The sequence below is a fragment of the Anabrus simplex genome, chromosome 4 (genome assembly GCF_040414725.1).
Source record: "Anabrus simplex isolate iqAnaSimp1 chromosome 4, ASM4041472v1, whole genome shotgun sequence".
Lineage (NCBI taxonomy): Eukaryota > Metazoa > Arthropoda > Insecta > Orthoptera > Tettigoniidae > Anabrus > Anabrus simplex.
The window spans coordinates 434,483,313-434,503,202 of record NC_090268.1 but is presented as its reverse complement, the minus strand read 5'-3'; the positions used below and the strand labels follow the sequence as shown (position 1 = coordinate 434,503,202).

General features: G+C 41.0%; 1 protein-coding gene across 5 annotated transcripts in view; it reads left to right on the top strand.

Annotated features, from left to right (window-relative positions):
- The window catches only part of LOC136872065 (focadhesin), a 226,888-nt gene that overhangs the window by 73,476 nt on the left and 133,522 nt on the right, over positions 1-19,890 (top strand). For all 5 annotated transcript variants that reach the window (XM_067145921.2, XM_067145922.2, XM_067145923.2 and 2 more), the window contains exon 7: positions 11,191-11,473. In XM_067145921.2, the coding sequence (XP_067002022.2) occupies positions 11,191-11,473 (283 nt within the window). The remainder of the gene's footprint in view (positions 1-11,190; positions 11,474-19,890) is intronic.

The window sequence follows — 19,890 nt, the reverse complement described above, 5'->3', positions numbered from 1 at the left end:
GAGATGGATGGACTAAAGTTCGATGTAGTTGGTATAAGTGAAATATGCTGGCAGGAAGAGCAGGATTTTTGGTCAGGCAAGTACAGAATTATCAACACTAAATCAAACAGGGGAAATACAGGAGTTGGTTTAATAATGAATAAGAATATAGAACAGTGGGTAAGCTACAACAACCAGCATAGTGAAAAGATTGTGTCAAGATAGACACCAAACCAATGCCGACCACAATAGTGCAGGTCTGTACGCCTACTAGTTCCGCAGATGATGAAGAAATTGAAAGAATCTATGAAGAGATAGAAGATTTGATACAGTGAAAGGTGACGAGAATGTAATTGTGATGGGAGACTGGAATGCAGTGGTAGGCCAAGGAAGGGAAGGCAATGCTCACGACTGAAGACCATCATTTTTTTAAATGTTAAGATTGATGCTTTCACAGCCCATACTTGTAGACATGATATGGACTTTTGTACTTATGCCGTGTCAAGAAAACACGGTGAAACTCTTTGCCTTTTGCAGAGAACTTTGCTTCGTGACTTCAGAAGAAAATCTTGATTGTTCACAAGGAAATCTTCTGCAATATTGTAGCAAAGTTCTCTGCAAAACGCAAAGAGTTTCACCTTGTTTTCTTGACACGGCATAAGCCCAAAAGCCCATATCATGTCTACATAATTTTTAGTTTTAGGAATTAATACTTAAACCCGTCTTGAGTCCATATTGATTCACTGGTTTGATATGAGATGGAGATCCTCAGTTTTATCACTTAAGATAACAGCATCAACAGCATATTAATTGTACTGATGATTTCTCTATTCATTTACACTCCAAAATGTTGGTCATAAATTGCTATATAGAAACATAAAAAGGAACACATAATAGGATAAACATAATGACTAGTCACTAGACAAGGCGGGAGCAACAGAAAGAGAAGAGAAGAATAAACAAAAAAACAAAAAAAAAAAACATATCATCATACACAAACCAAACCTCACGGCACTACAGCCTGACTGGTCTTAGCCTGTCAAGCGACTGCTGCTCAGCTCCAAGGTCTGCAGATTCTGAGGTGATACGTGGTCATTGCAATGTATCCTCTCAGCCACTTTTCTTGGCTTTCTAGACCAGGGTTGCTATTTCACCATCAGATGGCTCCTCAGTTGTTCTCGCGTAGGTTGAATGAGCTTCGAACTAACCTTCAGATCCAGGTAAAAGTCTTTGATCTGGTTGGGAATTGAACCCAGGGTCTCCAGGTAAGAGGCAGGCTTGCTACCCCTAGGCTGCAGAGCCAACCATCTTCAAATAGATAGACTCTCTCCTCATCCATCCTAGTTCTTCCACATTTTTTTCTTCTCAGCCCTTGACAAGCTTGTTCCTGCTCCCCAGCTCCGGAACGAGGGTGGACATCAACACTCGTCTAGGGGCTGACTTGACAAATATTCATTTTGGAGTGTACATGAATAGAGAAATCATCAGTACTAATAGTCGGGTATGAAGTGAGATGAATCTGCCGTGGCGGGTTTTTATGACCGGATGCCCTTCCTGTCGTCCTTTGTTTACATGGCCTGCCTGCTTCCTCCATCACGTCAGTGCTTGTTCTGCATCAGACATTAGAGATTTACTTCTTTGCCTGAGGTCGTAAGTCTAAGAAGTCGTAAGACTAGCAAATGTACCTGTGCTTTGCTACAGTACTCTACATTGTATACGGATATCGAAGTAAATTACTGCACATGAAGTGAATAAGATTTTTAAATTGGACGTGACTTGGCTTTATCCGCGAAACAGCATTGTGAAATCAACAGACGTTGTTTCCAATGTAAGTGTGATTTGCGGAATTGCGATGATAACGGCAAGTCCACTTGTCTTCTGCAATTCACAAAGAGGTTGGTAATTTTCATTTAACAGCAGGCCCCATTGCCTAGTGCGTGGCCAAAATCTATTTGGGGAGGTTTCATTACAATAGCAGACCCCATTTCCTACTTTCAGATAGATTACAGTTGAGGAACTTTTATTATATTTGCAAGGACCTTCCCAACTGCCAGTCAGCTTACTGCCAGTCACACCGAGTTGGTGAGTTTCCATTATAATAGCAGGCCACTATGTCTAATGTCAGTCACGTTTTAGATGGGTAAATTTGTTTATAATGGAAGATTCCCTTGTCTTCTGCGAGTCGAATCGAGAAGGGAATTATGCACTAAAATAGTGCACAGGAGATGGAGGACGACCCCATTCTTACTGCCTGTCAAAGTCGATGTGGGGAGGACTGATTACAATAGCAGACGCCCTCCTTCTGACAGTCACTATCGATTTGCAAAGTATTTAATAACAATGGCAGACAAACCCTTTCTATATTACTACAAATCGACGTCAATAAAAGAATATAGTCGTCATACGGAAGTATATGGATGTTTACCTTCACTTACAGCATAACTGCTGCTAAAACGGTACATCAAATCGAAAAACGGATTGTACGATAAGACGCATGGCCACATTTAGCGATCTAAATGGGTGGTCCTATGATACGTTCAAGTAGCTCATCTATTTAAAGGTAAGATTGTTTTAGAAAAGAAGAATAGGGTAAAATTGGGGTAAGCTTTTCACATATAGAATTATCTTTCAGATATGTGACAGCTTAAAACAAACAATTTGGCACAAATACGGCTACTGTGTGGGCCAATATTCGTATAGAATTTGACTATACTATCTTTCTTATAAGTGTGTCAAATAATGAAATATACTTGTAAAAATCACCAAATTTACAAACAATTCAGAAATACGGCCAAATCTAACGTATAAGGGAGAGAGATACGACAAAATGTCATAGGACCAAAGTTGTAGATCACTCCGAATTGAAGTGAGATTGTGCCATCCGTTTTGTGAAACGACTTACCGTTTAGCCAAAAAATAGCTCTGCACAGTCATTAAAATTGCCTCCATATTTTGATATCTTTGGGGGTAAAAAAAGAAAAATTTGAACATCTTGGAATTTTTCCATTGGTTAGGGACCAAAAGCTATAATTTCACCAAATTTCAATTTTCTACCTCGTCTGGCAGGTTGTTCCGCCACCTTGATTTGGGGGACGGGGGATAAAAATTAGGAAAATCCTGAAAACGTTTAAGCCCACAAAACCTATAGGTTGTCGCTTTGGACAGATTATACGACTGCGTTCTTATGCTGAGCCAAAAATTTGAAGCCCCCCACATGCCCCCTTCAGGGAATTTTGAGAATTTTCTATTTTTCTAGGGATCATGGTGTCATCAGCTTCTCCCGTACCAAGTTTCAAATTTCTGAAATTTCTGGAAGAGCCTCATTAATTCACGTCTTTTTTCATTTTTAAATATTTATATATATATCGCTCTAGAACGACTTGCTTTTATAATTATAGAAGATCATAACCATAATTTTTGTGATTATATGTATTTTAATGTTATAATTATTCCTGCAACATTGTCTTTGGTATACATATGTTTTAGTTATTACATAATCTGTTTAATTTTTATTTGGCTAAAGATGGCCACTAAGTGGCTGAAACTTTTCCCAGGACTGATGTAATATCATGTACTTGATATATTTATTTCTTATAATTGCACTTCAATACAGAACAAAAATGAAATTTATAGCTCATAATTCAACCAGAACAGGTGATTTTGTCTCCTCCAAATTCACTGCTTTCCTCCCATTCCAATTTGTCCATTTCTTTTAATAAGAATTGTCTTACTGTCTGGCCAGGGTTGCCTGCTTACAGCCAGCAACTCAACACAAATTGTTTGGTGATGAAAAAACCCAGACTCTCTAGAAACCCTTTTAGGTGGGTGCTGATCTGCCAGTGGAGGAAATTCACTGAATTCCAGCAGCTTCCATCTGTTTGCCAGACAGGGGCAGCCTCATTGAAACCTGACAGACAGATATAAAACGCTTTTGGGTATGACGAACCCACTGTAATAATAGCCTAATAGAGGAGTGGATCAGGACAAAGAGCTGAGGAGTACCTCTGAAGTGAGGTACATCTCTTGTATCTGCTGGAAGGTGCGAGAAATGGATGGAGGTCAGTGATCCACAGCCCGACCCACGACCTACCTGGATAATGGCGATGTAAGAAGAAGAATAAAAGTTACAATACAAATTGTTATACTTTACATGCAGAAGTGAATTAAAATTCTGTTCAATTTTAAGTGTATGCCACGGCTGGGCTGAGTGGCTCAGACGGTTGAGGCGCTGGCCTTCTGACCCCAACTTGGCAGGTTCGATCCTGGCTCAGTCTGGTGGTATTTGAAGGTGCTCAAATACGTCAGCCTCATGTCGGTAGATTTAGTGGCACATAAAAGAACTCCTGCGGGACAAAATTCCGGCACCTCGGCTTCTCCGAAAACCGTAAAAGAGTAGTTAGTGGGACGTAAAACAAATAACATTATTATTATTAAGTGTATGCCTAACTCTTTTAACACAGTTGGTCCTATATTAGCTATTCAATGTGGCAAAAAATATTTTTTAAATGAATCTGTGGTGATTGTTAACTTTATCATTGTGAAAGTAAAAATGGCATCAAAATGTGTTGGAGTTGTGAACAAAGGGAAATTTACAATGCACAATACACTATTAATGTAAATATTGACACTTGTATCCATGTGTTTAGATTGGGGACCATATGCTTAAGCCAAAGAGCATATGTTGCTACTCAATGTATGGTAACTAGGATAAAAGGATGAGTTGCAAATCATCCAAACTAGATACCTTCTTCAATATAAATATCTATGTAGATAAATAGCAAATAATGGGAGAAGAAGCCTCTGCTTCTAATATTTTTGAACCTTGAGAAAACCTACAACAGTCTACTGAGGGAGAGAATTTGGTAAGGCATGAAAGAACAGCAGGTGGGAGTCAGCTTCATAGACAAAGTGACTGGCTTGAAACGAAGAGAGGAGTACAGCAGGGCAGTTTATTATCTTTTCTATTCATCGTCATGGTGGAAGCCATAATGAAGTCACTTAAAAGAAAAGGGCACACTGACCTACAAGCCTTCACAATCACATTTGATGTAATTTGGAGTAAATCATAAGAAAGACTGCAAAGCTGGAGTTGATAAGTTTAAGGGCTATGACCTAAACGTCAGCGAAACAAAGACAGCATGATGGCAGTGCAGAAGGAAGGAGATAAACCAATTGTCATGTTCAATGAAACAAAGCTGGACAACATCCCAGGTTTAAAATACTTGAGCAGCATTATCTTAAAAGACAACCTGGCAAAACATGAAGTGAAGAACCAAATTAACAAGGTGACACAATTCTGCCATCAAGTAAGGTGGCTGCTGTGGGATGAACAAAGATGACACTCTACAAGCCTTATTTTACTCTAGTTCTTGTATCCAATTCCATAGTATATTCTTCATTCATTCTTTTCATATGTCCAAACTATCTTTTTCCTCCATTTTAATACCTAACTTTTCCACCTCTACCTTTCCATCTGACTTTGTTTCTCTATCTATCTATCTATTTATCTATCCCCATCTTTAACACGTTTCTCAGATTTTTAATTTCTATTCTGCTGCCTGTATACGTTTTTCCTCCGTCTTTGTCACTGCCCGAGTCTCTGGTTTGTATATCATGGTTGGTGTATATATATGCCTTGCACATTATTTCTTCAACTTTCATTGGTAAATCTTTGCTCCATCAACCTGTTCTTGAACTTCTCTATCATCCTTTCCCCAGTCAAGAGATATAGTACTGTGTTTATTCTTGTACCTCAGCTTACCATTGCCGATTTAAGTTGAAGCTTCACAGTCAAAGTAGACAGGTTCAGTCCCATCTCAGTCTGGTGGTATTTGAAGGTGTTCAATACTCTCTTTTATCTTGCATACATCTAGTAAATTGTAATAGTTCATTAAAATCAGTTTAATAAAATATCATGATGAGGGAAATGTTCACAGCTAATTTTCAAGAAAAGTATTTTTTTAAATCACTCATCCCAGGGGAAAACGAGATGTCTTTTTTTCGTTTTCTTAAATTTTTTTAGTAACCTACTAAGGTCAATGCTCTCCATACTTTGACATTAACAAGATAAGTCATTTTGCCATAATATTGAAGAAATAGCCAAATTATACTTCCATATTATTCAAGAACACAAAACAGTCCCCAGTAAGAATCAGATAAGCTGAGTTATCTTGCTAATATTCTGAATGTTGTTAATAAAAGTGGGTTCAACCAGATAAGTCAGTTTATCTTGTGTGTAGTATATTTTCTGTGGTTATTGTTGACGTGGATATTGTGTTGTTGTTTGAGTCATCAGCCCATAGACTGGTTTGATGCAGCTCTCCATGCCACCCTATCCTGTGCTAACCTTTTCATTTCTACGTAACTATTGCATCCTACATCTGCTCTAATCTGCTTGTCATATTCATACCTTGGTCTACCCCTACCGTTCTTACCAACTACACTTCCTTCAAAAACCAACTGAACAAGTCCTGGGTGTCTTAAGATGTGTCCTATCATTCTATCTCTTCTTCTCGTCAAATTTAGCCAAATCGATCTCTTCTCACCAATTCGATTCAGTATCTCTTCATTTGTGATTCGATCTATCCATCTCACCTTCAGCATTCTTCTGTAACACCACATTTCAAAAGCTTCTATTCTCTTTCTTTCTGAGCTAGTTATCGTCCATGTTTCACTTCCATACAATGCCACGCTCCACACGAAAGTCTTCAAAAACATCTTTCTAATTCCGATATCAATGTTTGAAGTGAGCAAATTTCTTTTCTTAAGAAAGCTCTTCCTTGCTTGTGCTAGTCTGCATTTTATGTCCTCCTTACTTCTGCCATCGTTAGTTATTTTACTACACAAGTAACAATATTCCTCTACTTCCTTTAAGACTTCATTTCCTAATCTAATATTTTCTACATCACCTGCCTTCGTTCGACTGCACTCCATTATTTTTGTTTTGGACTTATTTATTTTCATCTTGTACTCCTTACCCAAGACTTCATCCATACCATTCAGCAACTTCTCGAGATCTTCTGCAGTCTCAGATAAAATAACAATATCATCGGCAAATCTCAAGGTTTTGATTTCCTCTCCTTGGACTGTGATTCCCTTTCCAAATTTCTCTTTGATTTCCTTTACTGCCCATTCTATGTAAACATTGAAAAGGAGGGGGGACAAACTGCAGCCTTGCCTGACTCCTTTTTGGATTGCTGCTTCTTTTGCGAAGCCCTCAATTCTTATCACTGCATACTGATTTTTATACAGATTGTAGATAATTCTTCGTTCTCGGTATCTGATCCCTATCATCTTCAGAATCATAAATAGCTTGGTCCAATCAACATTATCGAATGCCTTTTCTAGATCTACGAATGCCATGTACGTGGGCTTGTCCTTCTTGATTCGATCCTCTAAGATCAGACGTAAAGTCAGGATTGCTTCACGTGTTCCTACATTTCTTCTGAAGCCAAATTGATCTTCTCCCAACTCAGCTTCAACTTGTTTTTCCATTCTTTTGGTCTACAATTTTGCAGGCATGAGATACTAAACTAATGGTGCGGTAGTTTTCACACCTGTCAGCACCAGCTTTCTTGGGAATAGGTATAACAACATTCTGCCAAAAATCAGATGGGACTTCTCCTGTCTCATACATCTTGCACACTAAATGAAATAACCTTGCCATGCTGGTTTCTCCTAAGGCAGTCAGTAATTCAGAGGGAATGTCATCAATTCCAGGTGCCTTGTTCCTATTTAGGTCACTCACAGCTCTGTCAAACTCTGACCTCAAAATTGGGTCTCCCATTTCATCAGCATCAACAGCCTCTTCATGTTCCAGAACCAAATTATCTACATCTTTTCCTTCATACAACTGTTGGATATGCTCCTGCCATCTTTCTGCTTTGTCTTCTTTCCCTAGAAGTGGCTTTCCATCTGAGCTCTTAATATTCATACACCTAGATTTCCTTTCTCCAAAGGTTTCCTTGATTTTTCTGTATGCAGCATCTACTTTTCCCAGGACCATACAGCCTTCGACATCCTTGCACTTCTCCTTCAGCCATTCTTCCTTAGCTACCTTGCACTTTCTATCCACTTCATTCTTTAATCGCCTGTATTCTTTTCTGCCCTCTTCATTTCTAGCATTCTTGTATTTTCGTCGTTCATCAATCAGGTCTACTATCTCCTGAGTTATCCACTGATTCTTAGTTGATCTTTTCTTCCTTCCTAACATTTCTTCAGCAGCCCTACTGACTTCATTTTTCATGACTCTTCCTCTATAGTGTTTCCTTCAACCTTTTCATTTAGCCCTTTTGCAACATGTTCCTTGAAACAATCCCTCACACTCTTTTCTTTCAACTTGTCTAGATCCCATCTTTTTGCATTCTTTCCTTTCTTCAATTTCTTCAGCTTCAGATGGCATTTCATGACCAACAAGTTGTGGTCAGAGTCCATGTCTGCTCCTGGGAAAGCTTTGCAATCTAACACCTGGTTTCTGAATCTCTGCCTAATCATAATGAAGTCTATTTGATACCTTCCAGTGTCTCCAGGTCTCGTCCACGTATACAGCCGTCGTTTGTGGTGTTTGAACCAAGTATTGGCAAGGACTAAATTACGATCAGTGCAGAATTCAACCAGCCGACTTCCTCTTTCGTTCCTTTGTCCCAATCCAAATTCTCCTACTGTACTACCTTCTCTTCCTTGGCCTACCACTGCATTCCAGTCTTCCATCACAATTAGATTCTCGTCACCTTTTACATATTGTATTAAATCTTCTATCTCCTCATATATTCTTTCGATTTCTTCATCATCCGCTGAACTAGTAGGCATATAGACCTGCACTATTGTGGTGGGCATTGGTTTGGTGTCTATCTTGACGACAATAATTCTTTCACTATGCTGGTTGTAGTAGCTTACCCGCTGTCCTATTTTCTTATTCATTATTAAACCAACTCCTGCATTTCCCCTGTTTGATTTCGTGTTGTTAATTCGGTAGTCGCCTGACCAAAAATCTTGTTCTTCCTGCCAACGTACTTCACTTATACCAACTACATCTAACTTTAGCCTATCCATCTCCCTTTTCAGTTTCTCTAACCTACCACAACGATTCAAACTTCTAACATTCCACGCTCCGACTCGCAGAATGTCAGTATCCATCTTCCTGATGATCGCCTCCTCTCGTGTAGTCCCCACCCGGAGATCCGAATGGGGGACTAGTTTACCTCCGGAATATTTTACCCGGGAACAAGCCATCATCAGTACATCATTCATACAGAGAGAGCTGCATGTCCTCGGGAGGTAGTTACGGCTGTAGTTTCCCGTTGCTTTCAGCCGTGTAGCAGTATCAACACAGCTACGCCATGTTGAGTATTATTGCAAGGCCGTATCAGTCAATCATCTAGACTGCCGCCCTTGCAACTACCGAAAGGCTGCTACCCCCCTTTCGATGAACCATTCGTTAGTCTGGTCTCTCAACAGATACCCATCCGATATGGTTGCACCTGCGGCTCGGCTATCAGCATCATTGGGACACGCAAGCCTCCCCACCGCGGCAAGGTCACATGGTCCGAGGTCTGTATCATCGAAAAATCCGCAAAAAACTCGTACATTCCTAACAGATTTCCTGAATTCAACGTCGGTTAAGATATAGTCTATTATGGATCTGGTACCCCTAGCCTCCCATGTGTAGCGGTGAATAGCCTTATGCTTGAAGAATGTATTCGTAACAGCTAAACCCATACTAGCACAGAAGTCCAGCAAACGCTTCCCATTCCCATTAGCTTCCATATCTTCCCCACATTTACCCATCACCCTTTCGTATCCTTCAGTTCTATTCCCAACTCTCGCATTGAAATCGCCCATTAGCACTATTCTGTCCTTGCTGTTGACCCTGACCATGATGTCACTCAATGCTTCATAAAACTTGTCAACTTCATCCTCACCTGCACCCTCACATGGTGAATAAACAGACACAATTCTTGTCCTAATTCCTCCAACTGACAAATCTACCCACATCATTCGCTCATTTACGTGCCTAACAGAAACTATGTTGCATGCAATGGTATTCCTGATAAAGAGCCCTACCCCAGACTCTGCCCTTCCCTTTCTAACACCCGTCAAGTACACTTTATAATCTCCTATCTCTTCCTCATTATCTCCCCTTACCCGAATATCACTTACTCCTAGCACATCCAGATGCATCCTCTTTGCTGACTCAGCCAGTTCTACCTTCTGTCTTCCATAAGCCCCATTAATAACTCCCCATCGAATTCCATTTCGTTCGCCAAGTTGTTTCCAAGGAGTCCCTCGCCTGTCAAATGTCAGTGGGACTCCATTACTCCCATAGGTCCGAGGCTTGCTTAAAGTGTTCTGAGCTCGGTAAATTCATGAAGCAGGATGCTGCCCTACTTGCACATAGTCCAAGTGAGGATCTCTCCTCTAACGGGTTATGGACCACCGGTGAATTGTATAGTCCTAGCCGCCTGAGCACAAGGAGGGCCACGACTCAGAATATGTCCGAGATGCCCACTCCCATTCCATAGCAACTGGTATCCCGACTCTCAGGACCACTTACTAGGCCACTCAGCCGTTGCCCATGGTTCACGAACTAGGACGTGACTACAGTGGATATTATTGTTCTTTAAATGAATTATTGATAGCGAATTTAAACAGCTGCCTTTGTTAAAGAGAACTATTAAATCTTACTAATAATGCACAAATGCGACACACTACTTTTGTTTTTACTGGTCCGCATAAGAAAATAATACCTGGTCAGTACAGAACAAGTCAGTTTCATTCACGATTCAAGGCAAATACTTCATTCATTTTTTAAATTAAACCAAATCAAAACAAAATCATTCCTTAAAAAAACATTTGATATAATGCAGAATGGTTTGACAACATTAGCTGAATCAGTGATTTCATATTGTTTGAAATCAAAAAATGCTTCCCTGAGAACTTTTAATTTTCTAACTTATCTTGGGATGAGTGAAATAGAAAGCAGTTTTTGTGTTGAAAGAATAAGATTCAAAGCAATATGATTTTACAAAATGAAAGAGCAGGTAAAAATCTTTATCAAGGTGTAAATTAAGTTTCAGCCACTGATGTCCTTAAAGGATTTGCAGTGCTGCTTCATTGTATTCATGGATATTTTTGATTCAAAGATTGTCTATAATAGCTATATTTGGCGTTTTTCTTTGTAGTACCCTGATATAATTCATCTATTGGTTTCAGATGAACTCAGAGAGTGACTTGGAATCCACAGCGTCTTTGTACATTGAGTTAGCGGGAGTGGCTGCCGAGAAGAAGGATTCTGTGTTGTGTGCAGCCATGGCTCCCAGCCTTGCCTCGTTAGCTCAGCAGCTGGTTTGCCTCGGTCATGATCCTCGTTCATGTATAGTTCTGCTCGCGCAACTTCTCCAGTTTGGTCAAGAAGCAAGCAGCTGTGTTCTCATGATGATGTCAGAAATGATTGGACTGTGCCCTGCTATCTATTTGGTAGATGTTTTTACTTTATGTGAGTTTCCCACAAGTTTATATTATGCTACAGAGTTGGAATGTGGTGTTTCATCTATAGCTCGGGACACAACTTTACAGGTCTTATGGTCACGTGTATTCAGTATGGTGTTGTCCAGTTGGACTGATGTGCCTTCCCTTTCTCTCACTCTGCATTACAATTAAGCACTTAAAAGTTTTCAAGCCTATTCCTGTTAAGAGGTGATATGTCTGTATGTCACTTCTCAAATTAATGTTCGCGAGGAAATATGCTGTTTTTTAAAATAGTGTTTTTCTTGTTGAACCTATTCGTGTTTAGCTACGAGCATTAACATGTTCAAGCTACTCCCAGGCTCGGGTACAGTGGGCAGCTGTGAAGATGGTTTTCTGTGATTTCCCATTTTAACAACACATTTTCTTTTCTATTTTAAAGTGCTTCTGCGGCGTATTCAAGCGGGGCTCATTTCCTTCACCATTTCCTATAGCCCTTTCAATATTCTGAACAGTTGACATCTCCAGTCATTTTTGAACTTGCTTGAATTTTTTTTTTTTTTTTTTTGCTAGTTGTTTTACGTCGCACCGACACAGATAGATCTTATGGCAAAAGGTGGGATAGGAAAGGTCTAGGAGTTGGAAGGAAGTGGCCATGGCCTTAATTAAAAATAGGAAACCACGGAAAACCATCTTCAGGGCTGCCGACAGTAGGATTCAAACCCACTCTCTCCCGGATGCAAGCTCACAGCAGCGCGCCCATAACCACATGGCCAACTTGCCTGGTGCTTGAAATTTAAAGTACCGTATAATCCTGAATACCACCCGCACTTTTTCACCCAAATTGGTTCTAAATCTTGGGTGCGGGTTGTATTCAAGCCGTTCATTCTCGTAAATATTTACTACGTTTACATGGAGTATTGAAATAGATTTTAATACGGTTACCATACTCAATATACCACATGTAAATGGGCATTCAGATATTATTGTGTTTTAGTTGTGTTCTAGAAAACAAGATTGATTTTTCTCAATACGGTTACAGTGCCTTGTAAACGCGAAATGTAAGGTAATGAAATATGGTAAATCAAAGAATATGGGTAAATATGATGTAAATATGAAATCCGCTGCTGTGGATGCTCAATCGTCATTTGTTTCACAAGTGTTGCTGGGTGCATGAATAGCTGATCTCGCGGGATATCGTACTTTGCGAGTTTCGAGACTGTTGGTTACGGAAGTCTACCTTGCTCACATTCGAGTTCCGTATCTGTCCTGTGAAAGTGCTGTCTCGATAGTTAGCGATGGATTCAAAATGGTATCTGCGGTCATTTACTGTGTGTGAGAAACTTAAAGTTGTAAGCGAAGCTGAAATATACAGAAATCATGCCGTTGGCAGAAAGTACGATATTGATGAATTGGGTATTCGTGATTGGCGGAAGAAGAAGGAAAAACTTCTAAAAAGTAACGGCAATCGCAGAGCGTTCCGCAGGCGGAGTGCAGTGTTTTCGGAAATTGAAGAACGACTCCACAAATTTGTGATAGAAAAACATGAGTTAGGATATGGTGTTTCTAGTGAAATGTGTCAATTGAAAGCACTAGAGATCTCAAAAGAACTCATAACACACTGTTTTACTGCAAGCCGCGGATGGATCCGATACTTTTATCGGAGAAAGGGATTGTGCATTAGGAGATGTACGTCTATTTCACAATGTCTCCCTGGGGCATATGAAGAAAGATTAATGGCTTTTCAGTGTCACATTATTCATTTGTGGAAGCAAAATTCTTATTTGTTGTCACAAATTGGGAATGCTGACCAGACACCTGTCTATTTTGAAATGCCGTTGGATACGAAGGGTTCTAAAAGTGTAACCATCAAAATAGGTGGTAACGAAAAGCAACAATGCGCGGTAATGTGTGTATTTGCGGATGAAACCAAACTCCCTCCGTATGTGGTTCTGGAAAGATAAACACTTCCGAAAGTAAACTTGCCGTCCGGTGTTATTGTTAGAACACATGAGTCCGGCTGGATGGACAGTGCGTTAGTTGAGGACTGGGTGAAGTGTGTTTGGCAACGTCACCCGGGAACTTTGTTACAAAAACAAAACATGCATATGTTGGACAGTTACCGAAGACATACAACTGACACCGTAAAAGATATGATGAGGAAAGGAAATACCGATCTTGAGATAATTCCCAGAGGACTCGCTTCTATTCTACAGTCGTTGGATGTGTGTGTGAACCGGCCTTTCAAAACTGCAATGAAACAATTGTACACCAAATGGATGTCTGATGGTGATCACACGTTAACACCAACGGGATAAGTGAAGAGGCCTGAAGTGGGACTATGATGGTGATCACACTTTAACACCAACCAGATGAGTAAAGAGGCCTGAAGTGGGACTAATATGCAGCTGGATCAAGACCGCATGGGCATGCATTTCCAACAATCTAGTGTCCAAAAGCTTTAAGAAATGTGGAATTTCATATTCAGTGGACAGTAGTGAGGACGACTATTTGTGGAAAGATACCAGTGACGAAAGTTCCTATGGTGAGACTTCAGATGATGACGGTGAATTGTGAATGATCTGAGTATTGGACCGATTTTATTTATGATTTTTGTGATTTTATTAATTCTAAGCCGTTTGAATTTATATTTGTGTTATATTTGAAGAAAATTAAATGGGTATGTAAGTTATTTGTTTTTCCATATTTTGCCGTCTCAAATTTAGGGTGTAGGTCTTTCTCAGTGGTGGTATTCGGGATTATATGGTATTTAAAATGTCTGGATTATCAGCCAAAGTTTGGAAAAATCTGTACACATGCATAGTAATACATTTACACTGTTTATTGAAGTCTTTCTTGCCAAGTAGTTTTCCTGGTCTTCCTGGCGGTGGCGTACGAGGAATATCCTCATCTCTAGAAAACAACCTTAATAAGATCACTGCTGTCAAGCAACTGCACGTTCCGGCATATAGATAAAGTAGGAGACTGAAGGTGCAGTGGAATAGCGTGGCAACATTGCCGGACGAGGGGTGGAGAGCAGAGCAGTGAGTCAGTTGACCTTCAGGCCTGAAACGATCTGTCCCGAGCTATAATTAATATGAGATGTAAATATACACAGTGCAGCATTAACTTGGTTCCAGCATTCCAAAATAACCATCATCATCATCATCATAATCATCATCATCATCATATGCAGTTTCCTGCTGTTGGTCAGGTCTGCTTTTCCTCTGTCATTCTCTTCAGGTCTGGATATCTCTATCCTGTTCTGCAGTGGTTCTTCTTTTACTGTATCTCTAACCTACTATTTCTCATCTTATCCATTCTTGTCACTCTTATCCTTGCTTTTCATAAATTTCATTTAATTTGCCTGTATCCTAATCACAGCTGTCTGCCTCATTACCCAGCTTTCTGCAGCATATGTCAGAATAGGTACATAGTACGTCCTGTGTATCACTCTTTTGCTTCTCTGAGGGACATCCTTACTCCAATCCAAGATTCTGACACTTTTCAGGAACACTCCTGCTTGTGTTCCAAGCTTGACTATTTTCTTATAATTTCTTCCACTTTCCTCTATAATACTTCTCAGGTACTTGAAACTCCGTACCTTCCTAAGCTGTTCCCCTCCAAGCATTATCCCTCTCCTCGAGACCGCTTTGGTAGCTGTGAAGGCCCTACAGGAATCTTGAAAGAGATGGCAGCTAATGGGGCTCTGGTGAAGTCACAACAGGCGTAGCAAGTCAGTGTTGAATATTAAATCACTTTCAAGGAAACAAGGAACGATAAAGTAACCTTACATTACACATATGTGTAACGGAAAAGAGCAAACAAGTGGAAATCAGGCCATACAGAAAAGGATAGGAACATTGGAAGGAACACACAATTGATAAACACAGTGATAGGTCAATGTGGGAAAAGGAAGTGATAGAAACGGGAGACGAGACTAAACATGAAAAGGCAAAATGTCAAGGATAACCTCTGCATCTTCACATTCATCAACCCTCTCCTCAACAATACCACTTATACATACAAGCCCTCAATGAGCTTGTTTCTGCTTTGCAACCTCATCTGGAGAGCAGGCTTCAAAATTTGTTTAGTTTTTCTTCCAGTAGATCTGCAGGCTTGATGATGATGATGACGACGACGACGACGACGACGATTTGGCCTCGGCTGCCATGCGCAGACAGTTTAATTTGACACCATCTGGCTGCTTGCTCGTCAATTTCGATGTTACATTTAACTCTAGGCCTACTAGATGGCAGAGTAAAATGAATCTCTCCTGGGCGTGTATGGCTCGAGTTTTAATTCATTTTGTCAGGTATTCACCAAATGTGTCTCCAGATATCTTTTGCATGCCAACATCCTACGACATGTACTTCCTCTGCCGGGTTTGGACACACTGTCTTAGGATCCAGATGCTGACACTCTACCACTAATCCACAGAGGCAGCTGCAGTCATAATATGCGAAGAATAGGATAAGATGATGATGTCTGGCCAGTGTTACTGCTTCTTCTTCTTCTTCTACTACTACTACTACTACTACTACTACTACTACTACTACTACTACTACTACTACTACTACTACTACTACTACTACTAAAATGCTTTCATTCCTCCCCTGAAGGGGGAAGCCAGGAGATTTGTTCAGTGAAGGAGATCTTCGGAGAAGGTGAGGGGTGGGGGGGGGGGGGGAGAAGGTGGCGGCCATGCCCTATACTAGGAACTGTCCCAGCATTTGCCTTAGTGTAGCAGAATGGAAAAACACGGAAAACCATTCTCAGGACAGCCAACAGTTGGGGCCAGCCGTGAGGTCCAGCCCGGTCCCGTCTCCCGAATGCAGAGGCATAGAGCCACAGGCCAGTCGGAGTGCAGAGCTGTTGGACCACAGACCAGCCATGGCCACTTAAGGGCAGAGACCCACTCGGAATCTACCGACATTACTTGCTACAGAATGAAATGAAATGAAATGAAATGAAAAGTCGTATGGCTTTTAGTGCCGGGATATCCTAGGACAGGTTTGGCTTGCCAGGTGCAGGTCTTTCTATTTGACTCCCGTAGGCGACCTGCGCATCGTGATGAGGATGAAATGATGATGAAGACAACACACACCCAGCCCTCGTGCCATAGGAATTAACCAATTAAGGTTAAAATCCCCGACCCGGCCGGGAATCGAACCCGGGACCCTCTGAACCGAAGGCCGGTATGCTGACCGTTCAGCCAACGAGTGCTACAGAATGGAGTGGACTGTATTGCGACTTGGTGCCGATTGTTGGGCAAACATAAATAACCCAACTCTCTAAAGGGGCCTACAGTTTTTGGTGGAGGGCCTCCTTAAGTTGAGTGCTGGTCTGTTAGTGGAGGAAATGCCACTGAAGTCCAGCAGGGAGAATCTGTTCTCTACGTTAAGGGCAGCAGCCTCATTGAAACCTGGCAGAAGGTATAAAATGCCTTTGGGTGTGGTGAGCTTACAACAATAATAATAATAATGATAATGATAATAATAATAATACCCGTGTGGGGATTTACCGGTTACCTCCATCAGGCGCGTCCCATTGGAATTGGGGAAGCTCGCTGGCTCTGCCGCCAGCAGAGTCAGAGGGTAGTAGGGAAATAAAATACCACCGTGAAAAAAAAAACTGGTCCCTTGCCAGGGTTACGGCCAGAAAACATCTTGAGGCAACCTCTAGGGCTAACAACCCTAGTTGTAAAAGGATGGGTACCCATCCAAAGCAAAGTCAAGTCAAAAAGCATGATGGCACAACATTTCAAGAAACATACCCCAGGGGGTAAATCTTCGGATAAATCCCTCGTCGTGAACACCACGGCGCACGAGTCTCATTCGGATTCTGGGGGAGACTCGACATCATGCAAGAGACGAGTCGGAGTGTCTCGGTGTACCCCGAAGAGTCAAAAACTCAGGCCAAAACCTAAAACCTTTCTAGCAACTTTCAACATAAATTCACTTACACAAACTGGCAAGCTGAAAACCCTCACCAAAGCTCTTCACAAAAATCAGATATCCATAATGGCCCTACAGGAAACAAGGTACCCAGATGAAGAGATTTTTGAATCCGAAGGCTACCGATTTTTCAAGAGCAAAGCGCAAAGAGAAATCCTCAATGGAGCTGTGATGCTTGGAACCACGTTTGCTGTTAGAACCAAGATCCTTAAATCGGTTACAAATTTCAAACCTGTGAATGACAGATTGTCTATACTCACAATTAAATGCGTGAACAAAACCTACGCCCTAGTTAACGCACATGCTCCTACAAACGATAAGAACAAGTCTGATCCAGACGAAGTTGATAATTTCTGGGACCTACTGGATGAAAAATTAAACAAAATCCTCAAACACCACGTCAAGCTTCTTTTGGGTGACTTCAATGCCCAACTAGGTCGTGAACAGAAGTACAAGAAAGTTATAGGAAAATACCCTGCTCACAAAAGAACCAATCCCAACGCCAAAAGACTGGTGTCCATTTGCGAAAATCACAACCTGCAGGTCATGTCGACCCACTTTCGCCATCTACCCAGAAAGCAAATGACGTGGTGTTTCTCCCGTCCAAGCTCTCGGAGAGTTCCAAATTGATCATGTTGCAATCTCCAGGAGAAACAGCCCTGAGATCATGAATGTCAAGGTAAAGAAAGGCATCAATGTGGCCTCAGATCATTATATGTCTCTTATCAAATTCAAACCAATTCCCGCAAACACAAGGAAGACAACCAAACAGATCACACGCTTCGACAATGATAAACTTCGGCAAAGGGTCGAGGAGTTCCAGGAGAAGGCTAGACCAAATGACTGTGACTTTAACAACGCCAAAAGTCTCCTTGTTGAGGCCGCCAAAGACGTTGCAGAAATCAAGAGAAGCAAAAAGCATGCCTGGTGAAATAGTACCTGCGAATTAGTCCTCCAAGAAAGACTCAATGCGTGGAAACAGTACTACTTTACGAAATCAGAAAATGATTGGGAAACCTACAAAACCCAACGTGCCCAAGCAGCTAGAGTGTTCAGAACTGAGAAAAGTAAATACGAAAAATCTCTCATTGAAAAGATAGAACAAAACTTTAGGAAGAATGAAAGCAGAGAGTACTACAGAGCCTTCAAACGCAAACTCACTGGCTGTAAACCACCATCTCTATGCTTTGAGCGAAAGGTCGGCACACTGGCGACGTCAAATGAAGAAAATTGCAGCATTCTGGCAGATTACTTCAAGAATTTACTTAATTGCTCTAAACCACAAAGCCCCTTCGAGACCAAGGAACTCTTACTCAGGTACCCAGATTCCAGACCACCCGACAGGGATGGAATCAAGTGCCACATTGCCCGTCCCAAAAATAACAAAGCGTCGGGGGAAGACTCAGTAGTAGCAGAACTATGGAAATATGCCCCCGAGGAATCACTTGATATCTTGCAAAAGCAAATAGAAGAAATTTGGAACAAGGAGACCCTACCCGAAGATTGGAAAATAGCTTTGATCCATCCATTACACAAAAAAGGCAGCATGAAGAACATCAACAACTACAGAGGAATATCTTTGCTACCCGTGACTTACAAAATTCTAATATTATCATTTAGACTTTCACGGCCCGTGTAACTATTCATGAGTTCTATTTTTGGGCTTATGCCGTGTAAATAATTATAAACACACTCAACGTTTCAAAAGGAACCTTGCCTTTCTTCATCAGGAGACAAAAGAGAAGAGAAACGACGTATTGATGGTTGCTAGGAGAAAGCAACAAGGAAGCTTCAAATGGTGCCCAAAGATGTAAAGGGGACGCCATTTTAGCCCAATGCTAGAGACAATGAATAGTAACAGCAAAGCATTACTCTCTAATGGTTCTGATTATAGGTAGCCATGATTCACTGAGGTTGTAACCTGTATCGCGGTTGAAATTATCTGGATGTTTACGTATTTCAACCGCCTCCCTGATAATTTGAAGCTTCCTTGTTGCTTTCTCCTAGCAACCATCAGTACGTCGTTTCTCTTCTCTTTTGTCTCCTGATGAAGAAAGGCAAGGTTCCTTTTGAAACGTTGAGTGTGTTTATAATTATTTACACGGCATAAGCCCAAAAACAGAACTCATGAATAGTTACAAAATTCTATCACTTGCCATCCTGGAGCGTTTGGAAGCACAAGTCGAACATCAAATAGGTGAATACCAAGGAGGGTTCAGAAAAGGTCGCTCAACAGCTGAACAGATCCAAAATCTCAAAACGATCATCAGATATTGTACGCTAAGGTCCAAGCAGTATGTGTCTGTCTTTGTGGACTTTAAGAAAGCGTACGACTCCATTGACCAGGAAGTCCTGCTAAACATCTTAAATGAATTTGGAATTGATTTGAAACTGCTGGCATTAATTAGAGCCACCCTGACCAATACAAAATCCAAGGTGAAGTTTCACGGATGTCTCTCGCATTCCTTTGACATGAAAACAGGAGTCCAAC